General features: G+C 36.0%; 6 protein-coding genes, 1 non-coding gene and 2 pseudogenes across 7 annotated transcripts; 5 read left to right on the top strand and 4 right to left on the bottom strand.

Moving 5' to 3' along the window:
* Positions 1-419: 419 nt before the first annotated feature.
* On the bottom strand, positions 420-1,496 carry LOC106391656 (ubiquitin-60S ribosomal protein L40). The gene is made up of 5 exons (XM_013832350.3): positions 1,291-1,496; positions 1,122-1,208; positions 932-1,034; positions 695-761; positions 420-607 (listed from the first exon to the last, which is right to left on the bottom strand). Exons 1-5 carry the CDS (start codon positions 1,391-1,393, stop codon positions 581-583), a joined length of 387 nt encoding a protein of 128 aa, XP_013687804.1. The 5' UTR covers positions 1,394-1,496; the 3' UTR covers positions 420-580.
* Positions 1,497-3,188: 1,692 nt separating this feature from the next.
* Positions 3,189-4,501, bottom strand: LOC106395644 (casparian strip membrane protein 1-like). Its single transcript, XM_013836039.3, has 3 exons — positions 4,093-4,501; positions 3,684-3,807; positions 3,189-3,598 (listed from the first exon to the last, which is right to left on the bottom strand). The coding sequence occupies exons 1-3, from the start codon at positions 4,359-4,361 to the stop codon at positions 3,383-3,385; spliced, it is 609 nt and encodes a 202-aa protein (XP_013691493.2). The 5' UTR covers positions 4,362-4,501; the 3' UTR covers positions 3,189-3,382.
* A 296-nt stretch (positions 4,502-4,797) lies between these two features.
* Positions 4,798-6,809, bottom strand: LOC106395935 (F-box/kelch-repeat protein At4g19930-like). The gene has a single exon (XM_013836246.3). The coding sequence runs from the start codon at positions 6,353-6,355 to the stop codon at positions 5,189-5,191; it is 1,167 nt and encodes a 388-aa protein (XP_013691700.2). The 5' UTR covers positions 6,356-6,809; the 3' UTR covers positions 4,798-5,188.
* A 1,495-nt stretch (positions 6,810-8,304) lies between these two features.
* LOC106391455 lies at positions 8,305-10,009 on the top strand (annotated as a pseudogene).
* A 111-nt stretch (positions 10,010-10,120) lies between these two features.
* On the top strand, positions 10,121-11,118 carry LOC106391454. Its single transcript, XM_013832095.3, has 3 exons — positions 10,121-10,462; positions 10,604-10,657; positions 10,733-11,118. Exons 1-3 carry the CDS (start codon positions 10,130-10,132, stop codon positions 10,979-10,981), a joined length of 636 nt encoding a protein of 211 aa, XP_013687549.2. The 5' UTR covers positions 10,121-10,129; the 3' UTR covers positions 10,982-11,118.
* TRNAN-GUU lies at positions 10,493-10,566 on the top strand. Its single transcript has one exon. It is a non-coding gene; the product is annotated as a tRNA-Asn (tRNA).
* A 1,449-nt stretch (positions 11,119-12,567) lies between the features above and the next one.
* Positions 12,568-13,785, top strand: LOC106391453 (40S ribosomal protein S14-2). The gene is made up of 5 exons (XM_013832094.3): positions 12,568-12,722; positions 12,897-13,016; positions 13,113-13,158; positions 13,261-13,476; positions 13,561-13,785. Exons 1-5 carry the CDS (start codon positions 12,720-12,722, stop codon positions 13,626-13,628), a joined length of 453 nt encoding a protein of 150 aa, XP_013687548.1. The 5' UTR covers positions 12,568-12,719; the 3' UTR covers positions 13,629-13,785.
* Positions 13,786-14,298: 513 nt separating this feature from the next.
* Positions 14,299-15,879, top strand: LOC106391450 (annotated as a pseudogene).
* Positions 15,880-22,869: 6,990 nt separating this feature from the next.
* On the bottom strand, positions 22,870-23,938 carry LOC106391449 (probable F-box protein At2g36090). Its single transcript, XM_048755051.1, has one exon. The coding sequence runs from the start codon at positions 23,887-23,889 to the stop codon at positions 22,927-22,929; it is 963 nt and encodes a 320-aa protein (XP_048611008.1). The 5' UTR covers positions 23,890-23,938; the 3' UTR covers positions 22,870-22,926.
* Positions 23,939-25,534: the final 1,596 nt, after the last annotated feature.

Genomic DNA, 25,534 nt, shown 5'->3' with positions numbered 1-25,534 from the left:
ATGGAAACATGAACTTTCAATGGAAACACAAAAATATAACATAGATAAATGAGCTTTGTTACCACCTCAGCCCGATCTTCTTGGTCTCTCTTCTTTTTAAATCTAAGCTCTGTAAGCAAGAGCTTTGCAGCAATGGTCCTCTAACAATAGAGTGGCACAAATCAAAGGCCTTGCGATCAAGATCAAATGTGGGTTCCTTGTGTTGGCTATCAGACCATATATAAAACCTCTTAATCGTCTCTAAGAGTTCATTCCTAGACACATCAATGCTAATAGAGATTCCTTCACCCGCTGATAAAATCCATTAACGTCTTTATTCGATTATTTACCAGTAACACTTTTGTAATCGTGAGAGCCTTAATGGTTCAAACCGACGTATCCAAATTAGGGTTAGGGTGTTTTTTTTAGAGAGAGATGAATGATTTCGCTTTCATTTTATAATATGAGGATATACTAATAGTTTTTAACATCAAAATTTGACTGAAACGAGTTTTTGTGTTAAAACACTAGAGATGTCTTTCAAGAGAAACACAAAAACATAACATATATAAATGAGCTTCTCGTGAAAAATCAAAACAGGTCACTTGATCTTCTTCTTCGGCCTCAACTGCGAAAAAAAAAAAAAAAGATTTAGAAATTAATAATTCATCACAGAAACTAAGTAAAATTATAAGGTAAACAATCAGAGGCAAACCTGGTTGCTGTGGCCACACTTCTTCTTCCTGCAGTTGACAGCCCTTGGGTGCAGACGAGCATAACACCTAAAACAATACGTTACTCAACATGAGACACGAAGAAACTGCTTTACCGACAAGATCATAATTAGATGAACAAGAACAACTTAGTGTTACTAACTAGCCCATAACAGTTTGTGTTCATGATTCTCAAGACTCAAGGCAGAGGAAGGTTAATCAATGAAAAAGAATCTTACTTGCGGCAGATCATCTTGTCTTGATTGTACTTACGAGCCAAAGCCATCAGAGAGGGCTCAATGATACCTCCTCTTAGCCTCAGGACAAGATGCAGAGTCGACTCTGTTTTACAACACAAAATAAAGATTTCATTTTTAGAGAATCCCATCCAACTAGAGAAAAGAACACTTAAAAGAAGGGTTTTTGAACCTTTCTGGATGTTGTAGTCAGCCAAGGTGCGACCATCTTCGAGCTGTTTTCCGGCGAAGATCAACCTCTGCTGATCCGGAGGGATTCCTGAAAAGAGAGGAAATCAATTTATAAGAAAAGCCAATTAAAAAAAAAAAAAAAAAAAAGACAAAAGACTCAAAAGGGCTACCTTCTTTGTCCTGGATCTTTGCCTTGACATTGTCAATGGTGTCACTGCTCTCAACCTCGAGGGTAATGGTCTTGCCAGTCAATGTTTTTACGAATATCTGCATCTTCTCCTTCGCCGCAAGTCTCAAAACAGAGTAGAACAGTGTAAAGAAAATAAATTATTTGCTAGGGTTTGTGTTGAATGTTATGATGGGCCTTCAGTGCCAAAGCCCACTAACTTCTGCACATAGATAGACGTTTAATAAAAATTATACTTATTATAATTGGGAAATTTCAAAATTATAATTTTGAAGTATCAATTCATCTACCATTCCCATGAAAAAAAATGAAGTAAAACACCGAAAGGCACTTTGTGGATATGAGACACATTGTTGGGACAGCTGTCTTTTTGGTGGACACAAAAGCCCTCCTAGTGTTAACCAGCCTAACTGGGAAGAGGATGTTCCCTTTAAGGAACCAAACCAGACATCTGTTTAGTTGGAATAAATGAAAAATGTGCAAAAGTAAAAATAGTTGTATGAGTTTTAAGATCTCTTTCTTGACCGTCGGATCATTTTTTAAAAGAAGATCTAATGGTTCAGAAGAGGCGTATTGGTTTGGCTCGTAATAAATGTTGTTCCTTAAACGTAACTTGTTGTGGGTTTCGTTTTTCAACGAAGGTGAGAGATAAGGCGAGGAGAGATATAAGAGATAGAACCGGCGAAGGGAGCTTCGTTTCGAGTTCCGTCGCTTCAGAAGTCATGGTTAGTTTGGTTATGGATCTCTTGTTTGTGGTTGTGGTGGTGTATTCAAAATAGCATCCACATGTAGATTAGGTTGTGGTTAGAGAGGGTGTGGCTACATGGGTGTTGTGGTTGAAACCATGAAGTTGGGTTGTGGTTAGAGAGGTTGTGGCTACATGGGTGTTGTGATTGAAACCACGAAGTTGGGCTGTGGTTAGAGAGGTTGTGGTCAGTTTGGCTAAAGTTTCGTGTGTAGGAGATGCATGTTTTTATTTTTAATACGTGCGGATACGACTGTGGGGATTGTGTGTTTGTGGTTAAAGAAATTTTTTTAGACTTGGGAGTCAGCACAATGGTCGGGGACCCGCAATGGCAATGGCTGGGGATCTGGATTTAGAACCAGAATTAGACCTTAGATCTAATACACTCAAAAACCTCAACAATCTCGCTGATATCTTACTTCATGTCAAGAAGTTCTTGCTTTATTTGGATCAGGTCTTTGTTCTAACCTGGTATAAGAAAGTGTGTTGTAACACAATGTGTCTCTGAGTGAAATTGTAAACACAAAATGTGTCTCTGAATTTCGTAGGCAAATGAGCTTTAATTATTTTCATTTCATTTTCTTACATGCCAATAAAACAAACAACCCGAACTTTGTTAATTTAAGGACTAACTCCTTTCAATTGTGTTGAAGCGAAGCATCCTTGTATGGTTATTAACTTATTCATAATCAATCAGTCACTTGCAATATATCTTGGAGTTTAAAAAAAAATTACACTTTTGAAGAATCTTCTAAAAAACCAGAGATCACATGTTCTTTAATTGTAGTTTCACTATCTAGAACATAAGGATAACCCAGCTGACATTACCGATTATTAAATCTTTTGATTAGTCAACTACTGAACTTTCAGGCTTTCTATTAAATTGTATATGCTTCTCCTTTTGTCGAGACAAGCAACAATATATAGGTTGTTGAGAGAATGGAAGGAAAAGACTTTCCCTCAAAACTGCACAAGAATGGATCGAAACAATTAACTATAAATGACTTGTTTATTTTGAAAAGTTAAAACCAAAATTTATTTGTTTAATTTATTAAAAGAACAGAGTTTTTCGTTTGGTAAACTTGGCAAGTGATTTTGGATGATGGTTTGAATGCAAAATCATTTGTATAAACATCCTCACAAATTTTCCTTGTTTTTCAAGCTGAACCAAGACAAATCTTCTTAAATATATATATATGAACTTACACTTTCAACACCATAATGATACCATATACTTATAACTCTCATGTTACACAAAGCACAAGCTACACACATATGCATGAAAACACAATAGATCCATTTTCCATCTTGACAAACAGAAAATATTAAATCAATGCCTTTTTAAGCCAATGGCAGAGATGACTATGAGAAGGACGAAGAAGACAACAGAGATAGAAGCGGCTACAACTGCAGTACTCGCGGTTTGGCAGAAGTCTCCAAATTGCTGACAAATAGGGAGCCAATTGGTGTTTGTGTTGCCGTTATGTGCAAGGTAGACAATTGATGCAGCCGCAGCAGCAGCTGATGTGGTAAGCGTTAAGACCACCTTCAAATATACATAAATTAAACAAAATGAATTAAATTAAAATAATAAATAAATAAATAAATTGGATATAAAAAGAGGATATTACGGTGTCAGAGATGAGGAGGATGAGCCGTGGTACAACCGCAAGTGGACGTACAATAGTTACGATGGAGAAGGGAAGTGATAGGACGAGATAGCTGGCTACGATGGCTATTGCTATCACAAAGAACCTTCAAAAAGATTTACATGTATATATTTCATTAAGTCATTAGTTTGACAAGTTTAAAATGGATAACTACACAACTTTGCAATATATAATCGGAACATGACTACTTACAATAACATGAATTTTAATATTTGATTTCAGTTAAAACTATAAGAGTAAATTAGTAAAAAGTATATAAAAAGTATATATAACCGTAGTTAAAAATATACTAGTATATACATGTATTGTGTAAAATGTAATGTAAATAAGTAAGCATATATATATGTTAAGAAAATGTAAATGGACTTACTGAAATGTCGGGAAGTCATCATAACCGGCTTGGAACTGTAAGAACTGAGTAAAGAAAGGCAGTGTTTCCTCAGCGGTGAACATGACGGAGGAAGCCCCGATGGTGATTCCTATGGCCGCCAAACGGAGGAGGAAATCAAATATGGACAAACCTCTCTTGTAGCCTCCTCTTGCAGCTGCTGCCACAAAGCCCTTCTTCTTCTCATGGCTTGTACTTTTGGTCACGGTGCTCGGCTCGCCAACGTCAATGGTGGTGGACTCTTTCGCCATTCTCTCTTGCAATTGGGATTCAAAGAAAGAAGAAGTGTGTTGTTTGTGTATTGAAATGTTTTCTACTTGTGGTGGGAGACTAATGGAAGGTGGACAAGTATTTATATAGTCCTGGTTTTAAGTAATGGCTGGTTAGAGATAATTAGCAGCTAATCAGTGATGAGCCTGTAAGTGTTTAATATTTAGTTTAGTTGATTTGTTAGAGTCCGGGAATAAGAGGAGTTGTTGCTTCTTACTTTCCCCACTTTACTGGGTCTCAGCTAATAATTCAAATTAAAGAAAGCTAAAAATAACATATTTAAAATTATGAAGTTGGCATACGTAGGTATGCAACAAAAAAAAAAACATAATTTAATTCTGAATGTTATAAAGTAGTAGATGAAATTCTGAATGTTACATGTTGAACAATAATTTTTTGCTCATTTTGGTTTGCCACTAGTCAAAGACATGAGGACGCTTCTCTTGTAATCCGTCTAGCCAAGCTCGTTTTGAATCTCATAACATACAAGTCCTTTTTGTGTCAAAATTCTCCCATATGTATGCAATACAAATATTTCAGAGTACATGTGAAAGACTAGTCAAGTAAATAGAATTCGAGGATGGCTAAAGAGAAATGATCCGATTTGTGACCTTCTTTGATACTCCTTCTCAAATAAGCCAGGTATCGTAAAGAACAGCAAAAACGTCCAAACAAAATAAAATAAAATGTCTTAACCAAATAAAACCTAGCTAGAAGCCTAGAAGTGGAGAAGAAAACACAAACAAGCATAAGCGCTTAAAGATACATCAAGTTCTCAACATCATCTAATCCAATAACGTCCCAAATTTTAGTAAGATAGCGGTTGAATGTTTTTTTTTATTTCAACTTTTCTCAAATGGTTGTTTTGTAGATTGTAAAGAAAAATGTGGAAAAGAGTGCTACTTTGAGGTTGAACGATCGTCTGGCAAGTGGTGGGATCATGACATGTATTTTGAGGTACCAAAATAACCTCACCGTTTCTAGTTGTACCTTGTACCCTCAAACGGATGCCATTGAGTAAATGCATCTGAGAAGGATGCAACACAAAACTCTTCCTCGACCACATAATCTTCTCCGGATCATCCATAACCCATAGTTCCATCTCACCTCTTTCTCCAAAAACGATATGGTTTAAAAGAGCTACTCTTCCACCATATTCTATAAGAGCAGTAGTAAGATGGTAAAAGGAGATATCTTCAGGTGTTTGGAAGATACTGATTTCTTCAGAATGAATATCAAAACTGACGAGCACAGGATGAAGAAAACGATCCCAAGCTAGGTAATAGATACGCCCATTGATACTCAATCTCTGTGATAAAGGATGATGTGGTTGACACGGGCTTGAAATCTGTCTCCACCTACTTGATCCATCTCCTCCTAGTAGTAAGACCCAATGCTCTGACAGGTACGTCCAACGGCCTTCTCCATGTGTTGAAACTGTGCAAAGCACTTTATATTGATCATGAACAGGATCATGTCCGATATGGTACATGAAGTTCTTATCCTTGTGATCTTCAGCTATGATGTTGGATCCTTCTATGTGGGGTAACAGGACAAGTTGCCTAGTGGCAGTGTTATATATTTTAGCACTTGGACCATTTATAAAGCACATCAAACTTCGAAAAACTTGAGAGACAGAGTAGCCTTCCATCGCTGCGATAGTCAAATCTTGGTCAACGACAAAGGACGACATAGTAGTATGGTCCGAAGGTGACGATGATGATAGTAATACATTTTTGAAAGGGCGCTTGCCGAAGCTCAACCACATGTATATACGCAGCGAGGATGATGAAACCTTTAGGCAACGGTCGGTGAAGTATTGGGAACAAATTAAAGATAACCAGAGCTTTGATACGGATTTGAACCTCATAAGGGATTTAGCAGGAAGTCTAGTGAGAATCTCGATCACGAGTTCAAAGGGAAGTTCATGGCTCTTGCATATGTCTCTTTCTTTTCTTCTCTCCCGTAAGAACATGATGGCTAGGTCAAAAGATGTTGTCCTCCCAGAGTTTGTATACGAATTTTGATAAGAATGTAAGCTTTCGCTTGATAAGTCCTCTCTTGCCGTGGATTGAACTTATCTTTTATCTTTCCTTGCAATATTAACTTAAATAATTTTGTAAATTTAGTTTACCATTGATTTGCTTTTGAGTCGGCAATTTTTTTTTTAATAATTATGTAAACATGCTTCTTTTATCATCTATATACATACTAATGTGTCATTGCATAAATGACTTATATATGTCAACAATATAAATATTCAAACAATATTCTATACGAAGAGAATACACAATTATCAAACTGGTTTAATGTTACCGTATATAACATAATTCCAATAAATTTTAGTTTTACTTTATATTTGATACTATTTTTCAAATTTACCTTTAAATTATTATCATTTTCATAAATATCTTTAATTTATTATTAAAAGACAAAATTAACTCTTTCAAAACATTTATAAATATATAAAAGTTAGTTACAAAAATTTATAAACTCCTAAATAATAAATCTTAAATAATAATCGTTAAGCCATAAATTCAAATGTTATGATATCTTTAATTTTATTTAAAAATGATATTCAAATTGGTGTATTTCAAACAATTTCTCAAATAGGATATATACTGCAAAATACTAGTTTTTTTTCAAAAATAAGTTTTGCTGGCTTTAATAGTATCCCAAAAAATCATATATACTATATAGGTTCAGTTTAATTTCATTTCCATATAAATTCTAAATTTTAGAAATGGACCATAAATTATGTAAAATAATATAATTAATTAATAAATTATGTAATTAAAATATTTTAGTATAAAAAAATATAATTTGCACGCGGATCAAGATCCAGTATTAACTTAAATAATTTTGTAATTTTAGTTTACCCTTGATTTGCTTTTGAGTCGGCAAATGTTTTTTAATCCCCTATATATTATTTGTGAAACATTACAACTTATTTTTGTAGCCACGTGTCATCACTAGAATGATTCTTAGAATTATTAGAGAAATATGTTGGTCCATCTAATTATATAATAAGTTTTTTATTAAACTAATCATAAATTCATTATTAATGTCATTTATTATTTTCTTAAATAAAGATTACGAAATTGCCTAATGTGTCTAAAGTATATATGACAATTAATGATTTTGAATAATAAAGATCTGATAAAAAAAATAATATATCTTCTATCAAATTTGTTTAATTTTAAACTATTAAAATAATTTAAAAAAATCACAATAACCATATTATAAAAATTTAGATTTTTCTTTATATGTTATATTTTGAATTTTAAAAAACGACTATAAATTACTAAAACTGTTAAAAGTCTCACATTCAAATTTTGCGATTCATGGTTTAAAATTTTTTGTATGACAAAATACAAATGATTACAAAATCATATAAATAAAAGTTTAATTTAATTAATCATTAAGATTTAAAATATATATGTATATATATCATTCTAAATTAAACTATAAACCATATTGAATAAATAAATATTTTAATTTCAAAATTTACTTTGAATAATTTTTTTTTTGATAAAAGTTTTGAACTAACATTGATAAATTTTTTTAAATTATAAATTACTAAAATTATTAATCACAAAATGAAAATTTTGTTATCAGTAATTTAAAGTTTTTGCTATTAAAGATACACATGATCAAAAAACATATGAGTAGAAAGCATCATTTGATAGACATTAATATTAAAAATATACTATGTATGTTAATATCATTTAAATTTAATTACATATCCTATCAAATTTTTTAAAATTTTTTTATATTAATAAAATTAATTTATAGGTTCGCACCAATTTAATTATATATGTAATAGTTACCGACTTTTAATTATTCAATATATATTTATTATTTTATAATATGTAAGAACATATAATACATAAAATAATTTATATATATAATGTTTATCCCGCGTAAGGCGAGGGTCTTAATACTTATGTAAACGAGCTTCTTTTTTTCCCTTTCTCGAACTAATAACCAAAATTATGCATCATTAAAATCTACTGTGAAAAACTTACAGCTAACGTTTGATAACGAAAAAGATCAAGCTAGATTCTGAAAGAATCAGACATATACTTTAATTCTATATCAAAAAAAGAGGAAAATAAAAAACATGCGAAATTCGAATTGACATTTGATCGCTTCTCTCTCGATCCATTGTGGGAAAAAAAACGGACCAGGCCCAAGTATTATAGATTTCTCAGGTCGGCCCATTAAGAAAGGAGAATCAGATCCGACCCGATATTTACGGTATAGTAAAAGCGTTTCGGTTCCTCTCTCTCCGTCTCTGAAAAAAATGACGGCGAGACCTGAAGGAAGTCCGCCGGAGGTTACACTGGAGACCTCCATGGGTCCCTTCGCCGCCGAGGTGATGATGCTTTCTTCTCGAATCCAACTTCGATTTTAGGGTTTTAGGGTTTACAGTGGTTTTGAAAGTTTGACATTTACTCAGATGTATTACAAACACTCACGAACTTCGTGGAGCTGTCAAGGAGAGGCTACTATGACAACGTTCTCTTTCACAGAATCATCAAGGTCTGATCTTTATTTTCTAATCTGAGTTTGGATTGTACTGAGATCACTTTTGATGACGAAAGTTTGTTTCCTTTGGTATTGATTTGATGATTTAGGACTTCATAGTGCAAGGTGGTGATCCCACTGGAACTGGAAGAGCTGGTCAGTCCATTTATGGGTACGTCCTCTCAATGTTTAGCTCTTTCTTTGATCAGTCCTAGCTTTACTGGTTGGTTCCATGGATTTGGTTGAGAACATGGCTAAGCTTTTATAACTAGTTTCCTTTTTTGTTTTATATTCACTTAAGAGTTACGACTAAAAGGTTTTGAAATTGGGCAAACGTTATTCAGAACATGATATATAAACTAGCACAAGGTTCTAGATATCTCTCACGTTAGTTGACACTGCCCAGTTTGCTCTCTTCAGTGTCCGTTTCATTCTTGTTTTGAAACTCCAATGCTATTAGTTTCCATATTTTAAAACAATGAATATATTTTGCTTGTTTTAGCATTTTATCATAAGGAATGAATTTTTTGCCTTGTAGTTCCAAGTTTGAGGACGAGATAAAGCCAGAGTTGAAGCACACAGGAGCTGGGATTTTGCCAATGGCAAACGCTGGTCCTAACACTAATGGGAGTCAGTTCTTCATCACTTTAGCACCCACCCTCACCCTCCTTGGATGGTAGTAAACCACATACATCTCCAATTTAATTTGCTTTCATGTTTTGATATCCTATCAATAGAATTCTCGATTCTATCTATGTTCATCTTCTAGGAAAGCACACGATATTTGGCAGAGTTTACCGTGGTATGGAGGTGATCAAGAGGCTCGGTAGTGTCCAAACCGATAACACCGACAGGTAAAGTTTCTCTCTCTCTCTAAAGCAACTGTGAATTGATCCATGGGAAAACCAGACGATTTCATGAAAAAACTTTTCTGTTGTAAACTTTCAGACCAATCCATGAAGTGAAGATTCTGAGGACCAAAGTGATTGATTAGTAAACCATGATGAAGAACTATAACTATGTACTGATCCTTGTTACTACTATGGACTTGTTTTTGACTCGACTAGACCAAAAAAAAAGGGTTACAAGGTTGATTTAATCCCTCTGTTCAACTTAAATTGTTACATATAATTGGAACATTTACTTACAGAACGGCCCCTTGAAATCAACGGATTCAGACAGAACACGTCATCAAGTCTTTTTCCGACTACGTGTCATCATGTTTCAACTCACATCCTCTAAAACTCTTAATCTCTCACATCCTCTCGTCACCACCAAAATGTCTTACGCGGCAGCAGCGGCTCTCTTCTTCCCGTCTACTGTGAGCGTCCGATCTCCAGCTAAGTTCCTTCTCCGTCCCTCCAACCCTCTCCGGCTTCTCGTTCCTACGACAAATGGCGCAGCGAGCACCAAGAACGCCGCGCGCAGGCAAATGAAGAGGACATTTGTAGTAGCGAATGCTTTGCCTGTGGAGGACGATGGGGTTTCACTGGGTACCATGAAGCTTCCTATGGATACCGATCTCCCAAGATTCGAAACTCTCCTTTTTCAGGTAAAAATGTTGAATTCTTGAACATGCAAAGCTGGAATGGCTCAGTTGGTTAGAGCGTGTGGCTGTTAACCACAAGGTCGGAGGTTCGACCCCTCCTTCTAGCGATTTTGGTTATATGATTTTTTGTTGTTGTTGCAACAGTGGGCGAACAGTCTTTGCCAAGGAGCCAACATACCTCTTCCTGTTCCTCTCAAGGTGATTTTCTATTGATCAAATATCTAAATGTCAACAAGTTTTGGCTACTGATAATATGAATCAAACTAAGAGCAGGTGGATAGAATAAGTGGAGGAGCGAGGTTAGGATTCATAGTGATGGAAGATGAAGGCAAAACCGATGTTCCGGTTTACATAGACTGTTTGGTGTACCAGAGCACAGAGAGTGGTTCAGGCTCAGGACCAGTGTTCCGAGCGACGCGTAATGGGAGGAAGAAAGATAAGGCACCTCCGGGAGAAGAAAGAATCATGAGAAGTCTCTTGGGAGCACTCAAAAGAGCTGTAGAACTTGCTCGAGTCTCATAGAAACTATACTCTTCAATTCAATATTGTCGAGATCATGTCTTCTTCTGATTCAATGTGTGGTTGCATCATTATCATCTCTGTAAGAATCAGTCTGTTTATGCAACATTGATATAGTCCATGACCCAAAGTCAAACCAATGTTCGCTGATCTTCCACCAAATAACGGTTTGGCCGAGCGGTCTAAGGCACACTTTCCTCGTTGGGTGGAAAAACATGAAAGCAGAACCCAATGAATCTTAATTTTATTTTCTCAACTGAACTGAACCAAATATTTACAAAACTGAATCAAACCAAACTGAGAGCTTGATTGTTTGTAGTTTTTAGATTAGTTTTTGGTTTTTGTTTTTCCAAAATCCATTTTTCACCCAATCAAGATTTTCAAAGAATAGATTCCTAAAATGTAGAGGAACTAGTTTTTTTCAAATAACTGTTTTTTTAACACAAAAACCAAAAACAAGTTTTCATGGGTTTTTGACTATTTACGTTGGCTTTTGAGTTTTTATATGTTTTTATTCTTTTTCTATATCTATTCTATTAAAACAGCAGTGTGACTCATTGATATACGTGTGGTCCACTATTTTAATACAATTATTAAAACCTCTTATTAATCATTTAAGATAAATATTATACAAAGAAAAACATATGTATGACTGAAAACACAAATATAAAAATTTAATTTTAACAAAAATGTAAAACAAAAAATATACCCGCTCTTAAATCTAGTTAACCCATTAATATAGGAGTTTTCAAAAAAAGTGTTTCAAAAAGAAAACCCCATTAATATAAGAAAATGATAATTTTACTATTAAGCATCAATTATATATCTACGCTAATTGAAACTAATATTAAATATAATAAAATTAGTATATTGTGAACGATATTCTACCTAATAAAAATTGATTTTTTTTTATAACAAATTGATCCTCATAAAAGTGTTTTGCTTTACTATACTGAAAGACACGATAATTCATATACAATTTTAAACTTATTAATAAAATAAATTTAATAATAAAATTTAACTATTAAAATAATACATAAATTTTACTGTTAATTAATTTTTGTATTATTTAGGAAAATTAATTGTCATCCTTTTACTATTTGATGTTTATAAACTATAAGACTTTATGACCAAAATAATACTTTGTAGATAACATTTTAAAAAAAGTTGTCAATAAAATAAAACTAATAATTAAAACAAGTTTTATGTAAAGTTAAGTCAAGTTTTTAAAAATAATACACAACTTCTAAAATTAAATAAATTACTAATCAAAACTTAAAAAAAATGATAAATATACAGAAAATTCAAAATTAAAAAAAAAACTCAAAAACCAAAAACCAAAAACCAGAATAAAAAATCACCATTCGTGTTTTTGAAAAAACTAAAATCTACTGCAAAAACAAAAACCAAAAACTAAAATTAAAATCTAAAAACTAAAATCTAAAAACCAAAAACCAAAAACCAAAATCTAAAAACTAGCAAAACAATCGACACCTGAATCTATTTTTGCATCTTCAAATTCATGAAACGACGACGTTGCGGAGGAGGCATCAACAAACTGCTAATATATATTGGGCCGAGCTAAGAAACTAATGCTAGCTCAATAGTGAAGATTCAGCCCAAAACGTATCTCGAAACCCTAATATAAAAATCCATTCTTCTTCTCCTTCTAGCCAAACTCTCCGTCGGCGGAAACTACAGGAACAAGAGGCTCTTCCATATCCTTTACTTGCCCTAAACCATGGTAATCTTTGTCAAAAGTTTTCTCATTTCTATGATTATCTCACATTTGATTATAGTTTACATATGAAAGTTTTCGTATTTTACTGAGAATGAGATTGCCGTGATTGTATGTTTATGATCTGAGGTTGTGTTTATCGTAGAAAGTGTAATGAAAGTTAGTGTTTATGTTGCATAGTCGAGGAGAAAGACGAGAGAGCCAAAGGAGGAGACAGTTACACTTGGACCAGCTGTTCGTGATGGAGAGCAAGTCTTCGGTGTTGTCCACATCTTTGCTTCATTCAACGACACTTTCATTGTAAGCTTTCTAGAAAGAAAAAAAAAAAAAAAAAAGATCTCAATCTCATTGTCATTTATATGGGAAGCTTACATTGCTGTGTCTCCACTTATGCAGCACGTTACTGATTTGTCTGGGCGTGAAACCCTTGTCCGTATCACCGGTAAGAATCTATTGACCTGTCTAAATGTTTCTTACTGGATGTGAAAGAACATATCTACGAGTCTCTGAGTTTCAATCTTTGTGCTTTGTTTTTTTATTAAAGGTGGAATGAAGGTGAAAGCTGACAGGGACGAGTCGTCACCATACGCAGCTATGCTTGCTGCGCAAGACGTTGCTCAGAGATGCAAGGAGCTTGGAATCACTGCTATGCACGTGAAGCTCCGTGCGACTGGTGGAAACAAGACCAAGACACCTGGTCCTGGTGCTCAGTCTGCTCTCAGAGCTCTTGCCCGTTCCGGCATGAAAATTGGCCGTATTGGTAAGCTTAAGACTTAATAAAGACTTTGGGTTTAACATGTTTTGAGCATTTGCTAACACTGTGCTTGTTGTTTCTTTGTTGCAGAGGATGTTACTCCGATCCCAACAGACAGTACCCGCCGAAAGGGTGGTAGAAGAGGAAGGAGGCTCTGAGTTTCTGGCTTGTTTCTTTTTTGTCTGAACAATGTTTTCTTGAGCTTTAGCTTTGTTTCATTTTGTCAGAACAATTTCTTTTGAATAACATTTTTCTACAATGGTGAATCTCTGTCCTTTGCGAATTACTTATATTATGAGACTGCCATCTTTCCCAGTTTCGTAACTTTATGAAAAAAAAAAATTTATTTTAAAACATTGCAACTTCCATAGTAAACAAACGTAAATTCAATCCTTGAATGGAATTTTCTTAGAAATTAATCACAAGAACTATAATTAAGATTCAAAACCATAAAACTACAACTTATGCAGATTTTACACAAAAGAGCACATCAAATGTGGATTCCAACGTGTAAATCAATAATCAAAACAAAATAAGATGAAATTTTCAGGAATTTGAATACTGCAATTTGCTTTAACTTTTTTAAAAAAATATTTCGCTTATTAAGGATTTTTCTTTTAAATTTTTACGCTCAGAGACACATTTTGTGTTTACAATTTCACTCAGAGACACATTGTTTTACAGAGATACCCATGTAGCCACACCCTCTCTAACCACAACTTAATCTACATGTGGATGCTATTTTGAATACACCACCACAACCACAAACAAGACATCCATAACCAAACTAACCATGACTTCTGAAGGGACGGAACTCGAAATGAAGCTCCCTTCACTGGTTCTATCTCTTATATCTCTTCTCGCCTTATGTCTCACCTTCATTGAAAAACAAAACCCACAGCAAGTTACGTTTAAGGAACAACATTTATTACGAGCCAAACCAATACGCCTCTTCTGAGCCATTAGATCTTCTTTTAAAAAATGATCCGACGGTCAGGAAAGAGACCCTAAAACCCATACAACTACTTTTACTTTTGCACATTTTTCATTTATTCCAACTAAGGAGATATCTGGTTTGGTTCCTTAAAGGGAACATCTTCTTTCCAGTTAGGCTGGTTAACACTAGGAGGGCTTTTATGTCCACCAAAAAGACAGATGTCCCAACAATGTGTCTCATATCCACAAAGTGTCTTTCAGCGTTAACAAAAGACACAAAGTGTCTCTCGATGTAAACGTCTCTTTGCCTACATATGTATGCCAACTTGATTATACTTTAATTGTTAGCTCAAAGCCAATCAAGCGGGAAAAAAGTAAGAAACAACAACTCCTCTTCTTGGACTCTTAACAAATCAACTAACCTTAGTATCAAACTAAAAAACTGGTAGTTAGTTAGCTACTAATTGTTCCTAATCAATTACTGGTTAATACATTTACTGTAGAAACACTTGTCCATCTCCCTTTGGTTTCCCACCACAAGTACAAAGCATTTCAACACCTAAACAACATACATAGATTTTTGCCTTTCTTTAAACCCCAATTTCAGGAGAGAATGGTGAAAGAGTCTACCACCATTGACGTTGGCAAGTCGAGTACCGTGACCTAAAGTAGAATCCATGTCGTGGTGGACGAGAAGAAGAAGAGCTTTGTGTCAGCCACCGCATACAGGAGGCGGCTACAAGAGAGGTTTGGCCATATTCGTTTTTCTCCTCCGTTTAGCGGCCATAGTAACCACTATCGTGTCTTCCTCTATAATGTACACAGCCGAGGAGACTCTTCCCTTCTTCACTCAGTTCTTACAGTTCCAAGCCGGTTACGATGACTTTGCCACATTTCAGTAAGTCTAGTTTCTTAACGTATGCTTATTAATCTTACATCATGCTTTCTTTTATAAATCTTACATCATGTTTTTACACAATAAATGCTTAAATTTACTTTGTTAAACTTGTCCAGTTAGTGACTAATGATATATAAATGTAAATAGTTTTTGAAGGTTCTTTGTGATAGCAATAGCCATCGTAGCCAGCTATCTCGTACTGTCACTTCCTTTCTCCATCATAACTATTGTACGTTCACTTGCCGCCTTGCCCCGGCCTATCCTTCTTATCTCTGACACTGTAACTTCACTTATAAATCTATTCTCCAAGAAAAAAAACATATATAACGTTTCATACTAAAATACTCTCTTTTATGTTATGGTGTAGGTGTCGTGACCTTTACCACATCAGCTACGGCTGCGGCTGCCGCAATGGTCTATCTTGCGGCAACCCAAACACCAAATGGCTCCTCATTTGTCAGCAATTTGGAGACTTCTACCAGGCCACGAGTAATGCAGTTGTAGCCGCTTCTATTGGAATTGTCTTCTTCACCCTTCTCATCACCATCTCAGCCATTGTTTCAAAAAGACATTGATCTCATATTTTTCAATCTGTCAAGATCATAATGGACCTAGATGTTTTTCTTGTGTTTGTTTGTGGCTTGTGCTTTGTGTATTATGAAAATGTAAGTACAATAGTATTATATGGTACGGAAAAATGTAACTAGAATTGTTTATGTTTTAAAGAAATTTGTGAAGGTTTTGAGTAGGCATGATTCGGTTCAGATGTTTCGGTTGGTTTGGTTCACATAACATATTGCCGAATTGAAACGAACAAAAAAATTGGTTTGATTAACATTCAGTTGGTTAGGTTAATGAAAATTTCACCAAAACTAATTAAATGTTATAAATCATAGAGTGGATTGCCATTAACCAGGCTCGGTCCAAGACCGGCCCAATACCTAGAAGATGGAGAGACGGCCGTAGCCCTAGAGAGAGGAGAGAGAGAGCCGACTTAGGAGAGACAGAGACGGCCACAAAGCTTGGAGAAAAGGAAACTCTTTCCTTTTCCTAGTAGATGTAATCTTTCCATTATTATGTATTAGTAGTTTTCCTAATCCTAGTGAGTTTAGGTTTTAGATACTTTTCATTTATCTTCATCTTGTAATCCTTATATAAAAGAACCCCCTTGATCATTAATAATAACGCACAGAAATATTCAGTCTCTAAACTCTCTAATTACAACACGTTATCAGCACGATAGACTCCAAAACCCTGAGACAAAACCTAACCCAAAATCCGTCACACATAAACCCTAAATCAGACGCAACTTAAAATCGATCTATCTCTCAAACCCTGAGTAACCAGACAACGAGCCACATATCATCTTGAAGCTCTTGACGAGACGAATCCATCAGCGCAAACCGTTCGTCGATCCGATCTCAGACGCGTCCACACTCGCAGAAACAATACGCGGCGCCATCTTGGTCTTTTGGAACCCTAATCCGAACCAACAAGATTTTCTAGCCAAATTCAAATCCTGTGAAAGATAAGTTTATTATAGTTGTTTGATGATATCTTGTTCAGATTATGGTGTTCATGTAATCTAATACTCCTTGTTTTTATTTCATGAGCTGAGAGGAGTTGGTGCAAAGATCTAATCCCGAAGAACTCTAACTTGTTCTTGCTTCCGTTCCGGCTTGCAAACACCTGATCATCTAAAGCCCTTAAGCGTTCCTGATCCTAGACATTCGCAGTTTCATGTTCACAACAGAGCCAGCCCACGTTCGCATCACAGCCAGCTCGCAATTCAGATCAGCCGCCAGCAAAGGCAGCAGCTCGCGAACTAGATAAGAAGAAGACGCGTCCCGATCGCGTCTGACTACCTCAGCACACATCCGTGACCAGACGCAAGACCGTTCCAGACAGCTCGCGTCCCGTCCCAGCTTGCGACCCGATAAAGAGCCAGCTCGCGTCCGTGTGCAACTAGAGGTTCATATGATTTCGGTGGTCCGGTTCAACCCTACAAAATAAAGGTAATTCGAAATCTGAAAACAAGAATCGAATTTGGTTGTTTTGTAAAGATTGAAACCCTAAAAGATAATCTCTAAAACTAAAAGCCATAGGTTAAATAGATCAATCCCCTATGAGTAAATCGAAGCTCTATAAGTTCGATCTAAACCTAAAAACAAGATTGATCCATTGATCAATTAAAATCAGAATCTTAAAGGTTTTTGAATCTCAAATCAAATCCCCTTGATCAAAGATCAAAGTTTTTGAAATCCCCTAAAACTCTAATTTTGGAAAATCGGTTTTTAATTTTTATTTGAAACTTGAGTATTTGATTGATCGCCTAGAGCTATGATTAGGATTGTTTTAAAACTTGAATCTGAATCTTGTTTAAACTAAAACCCTAATCTCAAAATTCGAAATCCTTAAGGCCTTGAAACCCTTAATCTTGATTGATATTTCTAAAGGCCTTGAAACCTTAAATCTCTCATTACTTAAAGCTTGAAAGATTGATTTAAAGAATTTACATATTGAATGGGAGTTAGGTTGCTAGATTATTTAATTCTAAAACCTAATAGATATGCAACTAAGAAATAGGATTGAATGCATCTAGATCTCGTTTTGTATATGGTCGTGTGGCCTAATACATTGTTCATACTTGTGGCCTTGTGCCCTTGATTGATTAAAAGTCGTGTGGCTTAGTGAATATCAAAGTGACCGTGTGGCCTAGTATCCGGATGGTTTTATAAACCGGATTGCATTATGATCCGATCCTTAAGATCGTTGTATCTTATAATGGCCGTGAGGTATAAGCATCACAAATGCAAAGCCGTATGGCCTAAGTATCATAGATAGACTTATGAAATCATATGCATTGATTATTTGAATTGGTTGCAAGAGTTCTAAATCATAAATTGATTAAATGATTTCAGATGTCGAGATTTGAGCCTTTGGATTATGCTGCCCTAAATCTCTCTGGAGATAATTATCAAGAATGAGAAATGAACACTTCAATTGCCCTGAAGTCTAGAGGACTCAGGAGATGTATCATTGAAGGCAATAATGCAATTGAAAGTGAAAAGCATAGAGCCATAACAATTATGCGTTACCATCTCACTGAGGAACTGAGAAATCAGTATGAAAATATAGAGGATCCTTGTGAACTTTGGACAAGACTAGAATCCAGATACTCAATGATATTTTGGCGAAAGACCATGAATGAATGGAAGCGTCTCAGGTTCCAAGATTTTGAATCCGTGGAAGAATATAATTCTGCTCTAATGAAAATCGCCCATAGTCTTGAACTATGTGGTGAAGTGGTAACAGATGATGATTTATTATATAAAACATACTCCACATTCCATCCAAAGGATGTACTGTTATCACATAAGGCTAAGGGTTTCACAACCTATAATGACCTATTGTCATACCTATTTGCAATCAAGCAAAGAGAGCAGAAACTTAAAAATACTATTAGTCGATTTGAGAAACTTCAAAAAAGATACATTGAGCAACGAGATAGTGAGATGAGACTTCCTGAAGCCAATGAGGCTAGAAATGATAAGGAAGAATCCAAGAAAGCCGCCTGGGAAAATATAGATTGTGAGGCTGGCTTATACATTGACTAAAGAAATATCTCGACATGATAATTTTATTTTAAGTCTATAATTTTGTGATTTGCTTTTAAACCTATTTGATGTTTCACGATTTTATATATATAATAGAATTGATTTTGAATTCATTATCTTATCTGATCTTACTTGAACATATGAATGTTTTAAAGAGTTAGCTTAAAGGGCATAAAACCAAGTAAGAAATCATGAATGGGTATAGTAAGCATAGTAAAGAAACTATGGCTAAGGCATTGCCTTAAAAGGCATTATACACACCCAAAAGAACATGTGACCCATTGAAGTTATAATGTATGGTTTCCAGGTAGAAACAATGGGTAAGGAAGAAAACAAGTTCCTTTAGATTTTAAGAAAAATAAACGCCTAAGACCTTATAAGTAGTCGAGACTATACCTATGATCTCTACTGATTTAAAACTATGCTATAAGATCAGTATGATAAGAGGCAAGAGAAGTGGTGACTATACTGAGATAACACCACGAAATTTTACACTATATGGCACGATAGGATTAGCCATCCTAAAGTCTAAACTTGATGCAAAGATTGAAAAGGCACAGAGTTATCCCGTAAAAGATCTCACGTTGTGAAACATGTACACAAAGGGAAACTCATTAGGCTTAATTGTCCCAAGCACCACGACCTTATAGTATGGTCATGAGGGGGAGAGAGGATAAACCCATGATCAATACTACAAGTCCGTGTACCACTATGGTCTAAGACCATGTTATATGGCTCGGCCATTACTCGGCCATAAAAGACCATTCCTCGGCCGTAGAGGCCATGATACAAACAGCCAAACCGAAGAGGCCATTACTCGGCCGAAGAGACCATGTTATGGTCGGCTGCAAAGACCATCACCTATACACGGCCATCACCTATACACGGCTTGGCCACGACTTGTATACGCATAGTGCAGGCTTGGCCGCACACAAGCCATTACCTATAAAAGGTTCGGCCATGTAAACCATTATCTATAAGACTAAGATTCTAAAGTCTATAAGCTTTGAGACATTATGAATCTACATGTATAGAATGATAATATGCATCAGGCCATATAAGTGAGCATAGATATTCCCATCTCAGATTGAATACGGGTCATAAAACCAGACATACACCATCTTAAGAGATTTTGAATAAACCACCACATACATACATGTGTCGTCTAAAGATGGAACCTCAGAAGAGGATTGGGAATATATAAGAATAGGAATTTCTCCACGAAATCAAAAAGACCGAGAGCCAAAAACATGGGTGATCAAATAGTGGCCAGGTACGGATTGCATAAAACAAATGAATCCAAATATTAAAGGAGAAAGATTATAAGCTGGATAAAGAATGATAAGAATGGTTTTTAACCATCATTGTCTTGGCAAAGATCCTCGGACTATACATTATGATTTAAGACGTCCAAAGAAAGATTATATAAAGCTAGCTAATTGAGAAGCTAATCGAAATGCCAGACACTGACCCGAGAAATGACTAACCAGCTTAGCACCAAATGAATGTCCTAGAAAAGACAAAATCAAGTTGCTATAGAGTCTATACAAGATAGACCAAGTGTTCCATAAAGATAAACGGATCTCGGATAGAAAGGAATGGTGCATGGAATGATAGATCCGAGATCATACTAGAAACCAAACAGACATTGAGAAAAGGCTGCGCAGCTACACATCTAAGGTACCAAACCATGTAGTCTTGGGATGCCAAGCTACTAGGTAACAAAGGTCCTGGATAATGAAATCTCAAAGTGATCACATCATGTCTGGAACATAATGAAACCACATGAAAGTGTCGACACACGCACACATTTGTATAAAGATACATGAAGATATAGCACTTGAACATAAAGAGATGAACGAGGATCATGAACCCACGAAAGAGTACTCATACAATCATAAAAGATCATAGAGATTAGAAAAACGTGGAGGTTCAAAGTATCTAAAAGAGAGATGGGCGTATTGACCATATACATATACAGAAACGCCATCTGATAAACCAGTGAAATAGATGGATCTTGTGAGATAAAGAAAACCGTGAGAGAAGGCACATGATCATGAGGTCTAAGAGTGTTCATGTCTTCCTACTTAACAGCATTAGATTATAGCTTGTTACACAAGGTACTCACAGAGATCAAAGGAACATATTATAAGGAGATAAACTCCTATGTAGTGGATGCTGCTACAGATTTTTGAAATTGAAAATGGTCTGGTCATAAGAAAGATATTGGATACAAATGATGTAGTAAGCAGCATATGGATCACTGGATAAGATGAAAGAACAGCTTTGTTCCTAAGCTGATCCATGGACTGAAACATAAAGCAGCTGCATATAGTATGTAAAAGAAATTGATCACGCATGATCATTGATCTTGGAGTTGTATAAAAGACAATCCAATACAGTCCATATATTTGAAATTACTTGTGATTATACTAAACCTAAAAGAGGTTAGTAGGCATAGAATAAATCTATGTGGGTGTCCGACCAAAAGCGTCCGGCCCCGGCCCTTCAAACTAAAGATGTCCAACTCTGGGTGTCCGGCTCTTCAGCAAAGAACGTCTGGCTCTTCTACTAGACGCGTCCGGCTTTTATGACTAAAAGGCGTCTAGACCTTCTTCTTGATCACGGGCTAGTAGAGACAAAAGATCAACCGGATACAAATGTATTGTATTCCATAAGCTTGTGAGAGCCGAAATCCATGACCTAATAATATATACTTAGCGTGTGATATGATCCACAGCAACTGAGGTCATGAGATGCCATCATCATATATTAAGATAGGAATGCAAAGAATAATGAATATGGCATTACCTAAGGCAAAGAAATCGATGTCCACATCAATGAGAGTGTTTCGGCCGCAGAGCCATAATAAGAGATTATAAACTCACATCAATGATCATTGATCTTGAACACTCATGAGACAAGTAGTGGACATGTATAGACGAGGTCTATGACCCAGACATGGATCGGCCAGATCGAGACATAGGTTCATGATAACCATGTCTAGTACATTGTCCATAAGTACTTATTTTGTCCGATCAAAGTAAAGAGTTAACAGTAGATGATCACGTCTAGACTATGGACACATGCAAACACGATTTGCAAAGACCCAATAGTGATCCCCGAGAACAATATGGTTCACATTATTTAGCACACATGCTTTACCGGGACACTCGATGTCAAGAGACATGAGAAACGACCTAAGAGGTCAAAGTGGTCTAGATATGGCTTAGTATTGAACTTGGCAGATTACTCCCTTCCTACACAGGAAAGATCACGCACCAGATGCGTAGAATGTCGAAACCTACAGTGAGGTTCACATCAGGGGGAGTAGTGCGTGTTGTACTCTTTTTCCTTCATCATGGTTTTGTTCCACTGGGTTTTCCTGATAAGGTTTTAATGAGGCAACATGAAGCATACTACAAATCATGTATGGTTATGGCATCCAAGGGGGAGTGTTATAAATCATGGAGTGGATTGCCATTAATCAGGCCCGGTCCAAGACCGGCCCAATACCTAAAAGATGGAGAGACGACCGAAGCCCTAGAGAGAGGAGAGATAGAGCCGACTTAGGAGAGACAGAGACGGCCACAAAGCTTGGAGAAAAGGAAACTCTTTCCTTTTTCTAATAGATATAATCTTTCCATTATTATGTATTAGTAGGTTTCCTAATCCTAGTGAGTTTAGGTTTTAGATACTTTTCATTTATATTCATCTTGTAATCCTTATATAAAATAACCCTCTTGATCATTAATAATAACGCACAAAAATATTCAGTCTCTAAACTTTCTAAGAGCTTTTGGTTTCGATTAAGTTTTAGTTAAAAAATCTGGGTGTTATAATTAATTCGATCAAATTCGGTTATTTTAATTTGAAATTTAGATAGTTTGATTTAGGTTTGGTTAAAATCTGAACTGAACCCACTTGATGAAAACCTTTTTGGTTCAGTTTGGATCAAAATCCCAGGTTCATTTCTGAGAATTGATGTTATTGAATCGTGATTGATTACATCAATGTCCGCCGAGACCAAAGATAAAACCCAACAAGCGATACAAAACCTAAAATACCGACAGCAACAGTTAAAATGTCAAATACCAGATCTACCCTCATCTTCTTCTCTTTCACCTCCCTCTTCTTCTCCATAAACTCCTCGTGTCTCCTCTTTGACTCCATCTCTCTCCTGCTCCCATTTCCTCTTTTACCCTCCATTACACTCCTCAAAATGACCAAACTATCCTCCCCGTTCAAATGCGTTCCCTCCATCTTCTCCACCCTCAGACTCACCTCCTTCACGTGCATCTCCTCCTCCCCGCACGTGACCACCGTGATCACACACTCCACCGACCCCACCACCGTCGCGAATTTCGCCTCCACTCCACCGCTCAGCCAGTTTCGCCGCACCGACACCGGCCGGTGACTCGACAGATTCGCCGCTCGTTTTCCGACGGGATCAATCACGATCCAGCTCAAAGCCAGCTCCTGCTCTAGATCACGACACGTGTCATCTGTCCACCGTCCTCGCTTGATCGGCGTCGGCACCGCGTCCTTCGGATCCACAAGATCGATCCTCAGAGGCGAGCTGCGGAACCACGCCGTCGTCGTCTCCGTCTTCACGACTCCGCTCAAAATCAGCTTCCCTCTGTAGTGCACATCCACGGCGGAGATCAGTTCCGGGAACGGACGGTGGGGATCGGAAACTGAACCGGCAGCGTCGAGGACAGAGTAGGCGTCGGAGAAGAAAAGGCGGGAACCATCGTCGGAGAAAGCGGCGGTGGAAGGCCACGTGGAGCGGCGGAGTTTGGACCAGAGGAGCTCGTTTGAAGCGAGCTCGTGGAGGTGTGAGGAGGCGCAGGAGAAGGAGGCTAGGGTTGGTCCGTCGAGACGCGTCAGGATGTGAGATTCTATGATGTCGTGATGGACGGTGGAGATTAAGTTCGTTGCGGTGGATGAGGAGGAGGAGCCCGCCATTTCAAGGTGGTTTTACTCACGGTGTTAAGTGATTAGTTACTAGTTGCTGAGTGATTAGCTAATGGTGTTTGATTAATCAAGGAAAGGGATTTATATAAGAGCGTCCGAAGCTATTGATTTGACAAAAAGACCCATGTTTTAAAGGTTATTTACGCCAATACCATTGTTGCAACGGGGGCAACTTGATATTTTCTTACATCATTTGTTTAATACTCTATATAATAAGATAACTGACCCTGAAAAGTTAGATAAAAATTAAATTAATATGATCGTCTCTTTGTGACATCTCATTTAGTGTATTATTAAGCTCAAAACTAAGAACTAAATAGATGAACTTCTTAGATAACCATATATAATATAATAATAAGGTATATTATAAAATAGATCAGTGTGATAATTTTTTTGATTAATTTACTTCATGTTATAGCTATATTGGTTTATTAACTTAAGAGAATATTTTAGTCAACTTTTTCTTTTCATTTATCATGATTGTTTTAGAAATTGAATTGTACACGATTTAAGAGACTTAACTGAATTTTGTGACAAAAGTATGAAATAAGAAATGTCCATGCAAATAATACTTAGCCAAAGCATCACCACACAGACATTCGATTGCCGGACAACTTGATCCACTGGGAAAGGGAAATTATGTATATTCTATTCAAGATATGCCCTTTGTCAAATACACTATTCAAGAAGTGGTATTGTTTGTCAAACTATATTTAATAATAATTAGAGTTGTTTGATTTTTGCAAGATGTTTCTTGAAATTATATAGATAAACACATATCTAAAACTTTAGAAACTCACATTACAAGGTTTTCAACATGGTTATTTAAGAAATAAAAAAACAAGATAATGAATATTTATTTCAAAAATTGACAAATTCATTGAAAAGGTACTTTAATGTGAAATTAACAGCTCCAGAAAAAATGGTTAAAAGATCTAGTCATGCAGATCATCCATATTTTAATGATGTAGCAGTCTCTAAGCCGCTACTTGAAACCGTTGGAGAAATTTGCTTGTGGCGGTTCGCTCTCGGGCGTTGGAACACGACTGCTAGATGCCTTAATCTTTTCTCGATCACTTCAGAACATCTTCCAGACTGTAAAAATTGTTGGATTGAAGTTCTTGGGACTCTGCCGTCTATGTTTGACCGTTGTTGTAAACCATTGTGAACCCGCTAATTTGTACTTCGTGGATTAAAGTTCATTTTTTCTTTTCTTTTGATGCAATTTTATGCTTATGGATTTTAAAACTTTCCAATACTCCTTAAATCTTTAAGTTAATCATTCTATGACCTAGTAAAAAAAAAATATATGCAAGTTTTAAAATACGTAAATAAAAATTATAAGTCTAAAATGATCTAAAATGGTTAATATCATTATAAATACAAGATATTAAATAAGTAAACATAAATATCTCTTGTGCACAAATGGCTGCTTACTTGTATAGACTCATAGGCTCTGATAATCATTTCCGCTGGAAAGCTCTGATCAACGTACTAAAATCTCTTGATTTTTTTTGTAAAAATAAAATCTCTTGATGTTAAAGCGAAAAAGTAGTACGAAAGTTTTTTTGGTTTTATTTCTCTTATACAGTAGACAGCTTTTAACGTAGTTTCACATGACAAAAGATAGCGAATA

This window comes from Brassica napus, chromosome C4 (genome assembly GCF_020379485.1).
Source record: "Brassica napus cultivar Da-Ae chromosome C4, Da-Ae, whole genome shotgun sequence".
NCBI classification, from domain to species: domain Eukaryota; kingdom Viridiplantae; phylum Streptophyta; class Magnoliopsida; order Brassicales; family Brassicaceae; genus Brassica; species Brassica napus.
This window is presented reverse-complemented; position numbering and strand designations above follow the sequence as displayed.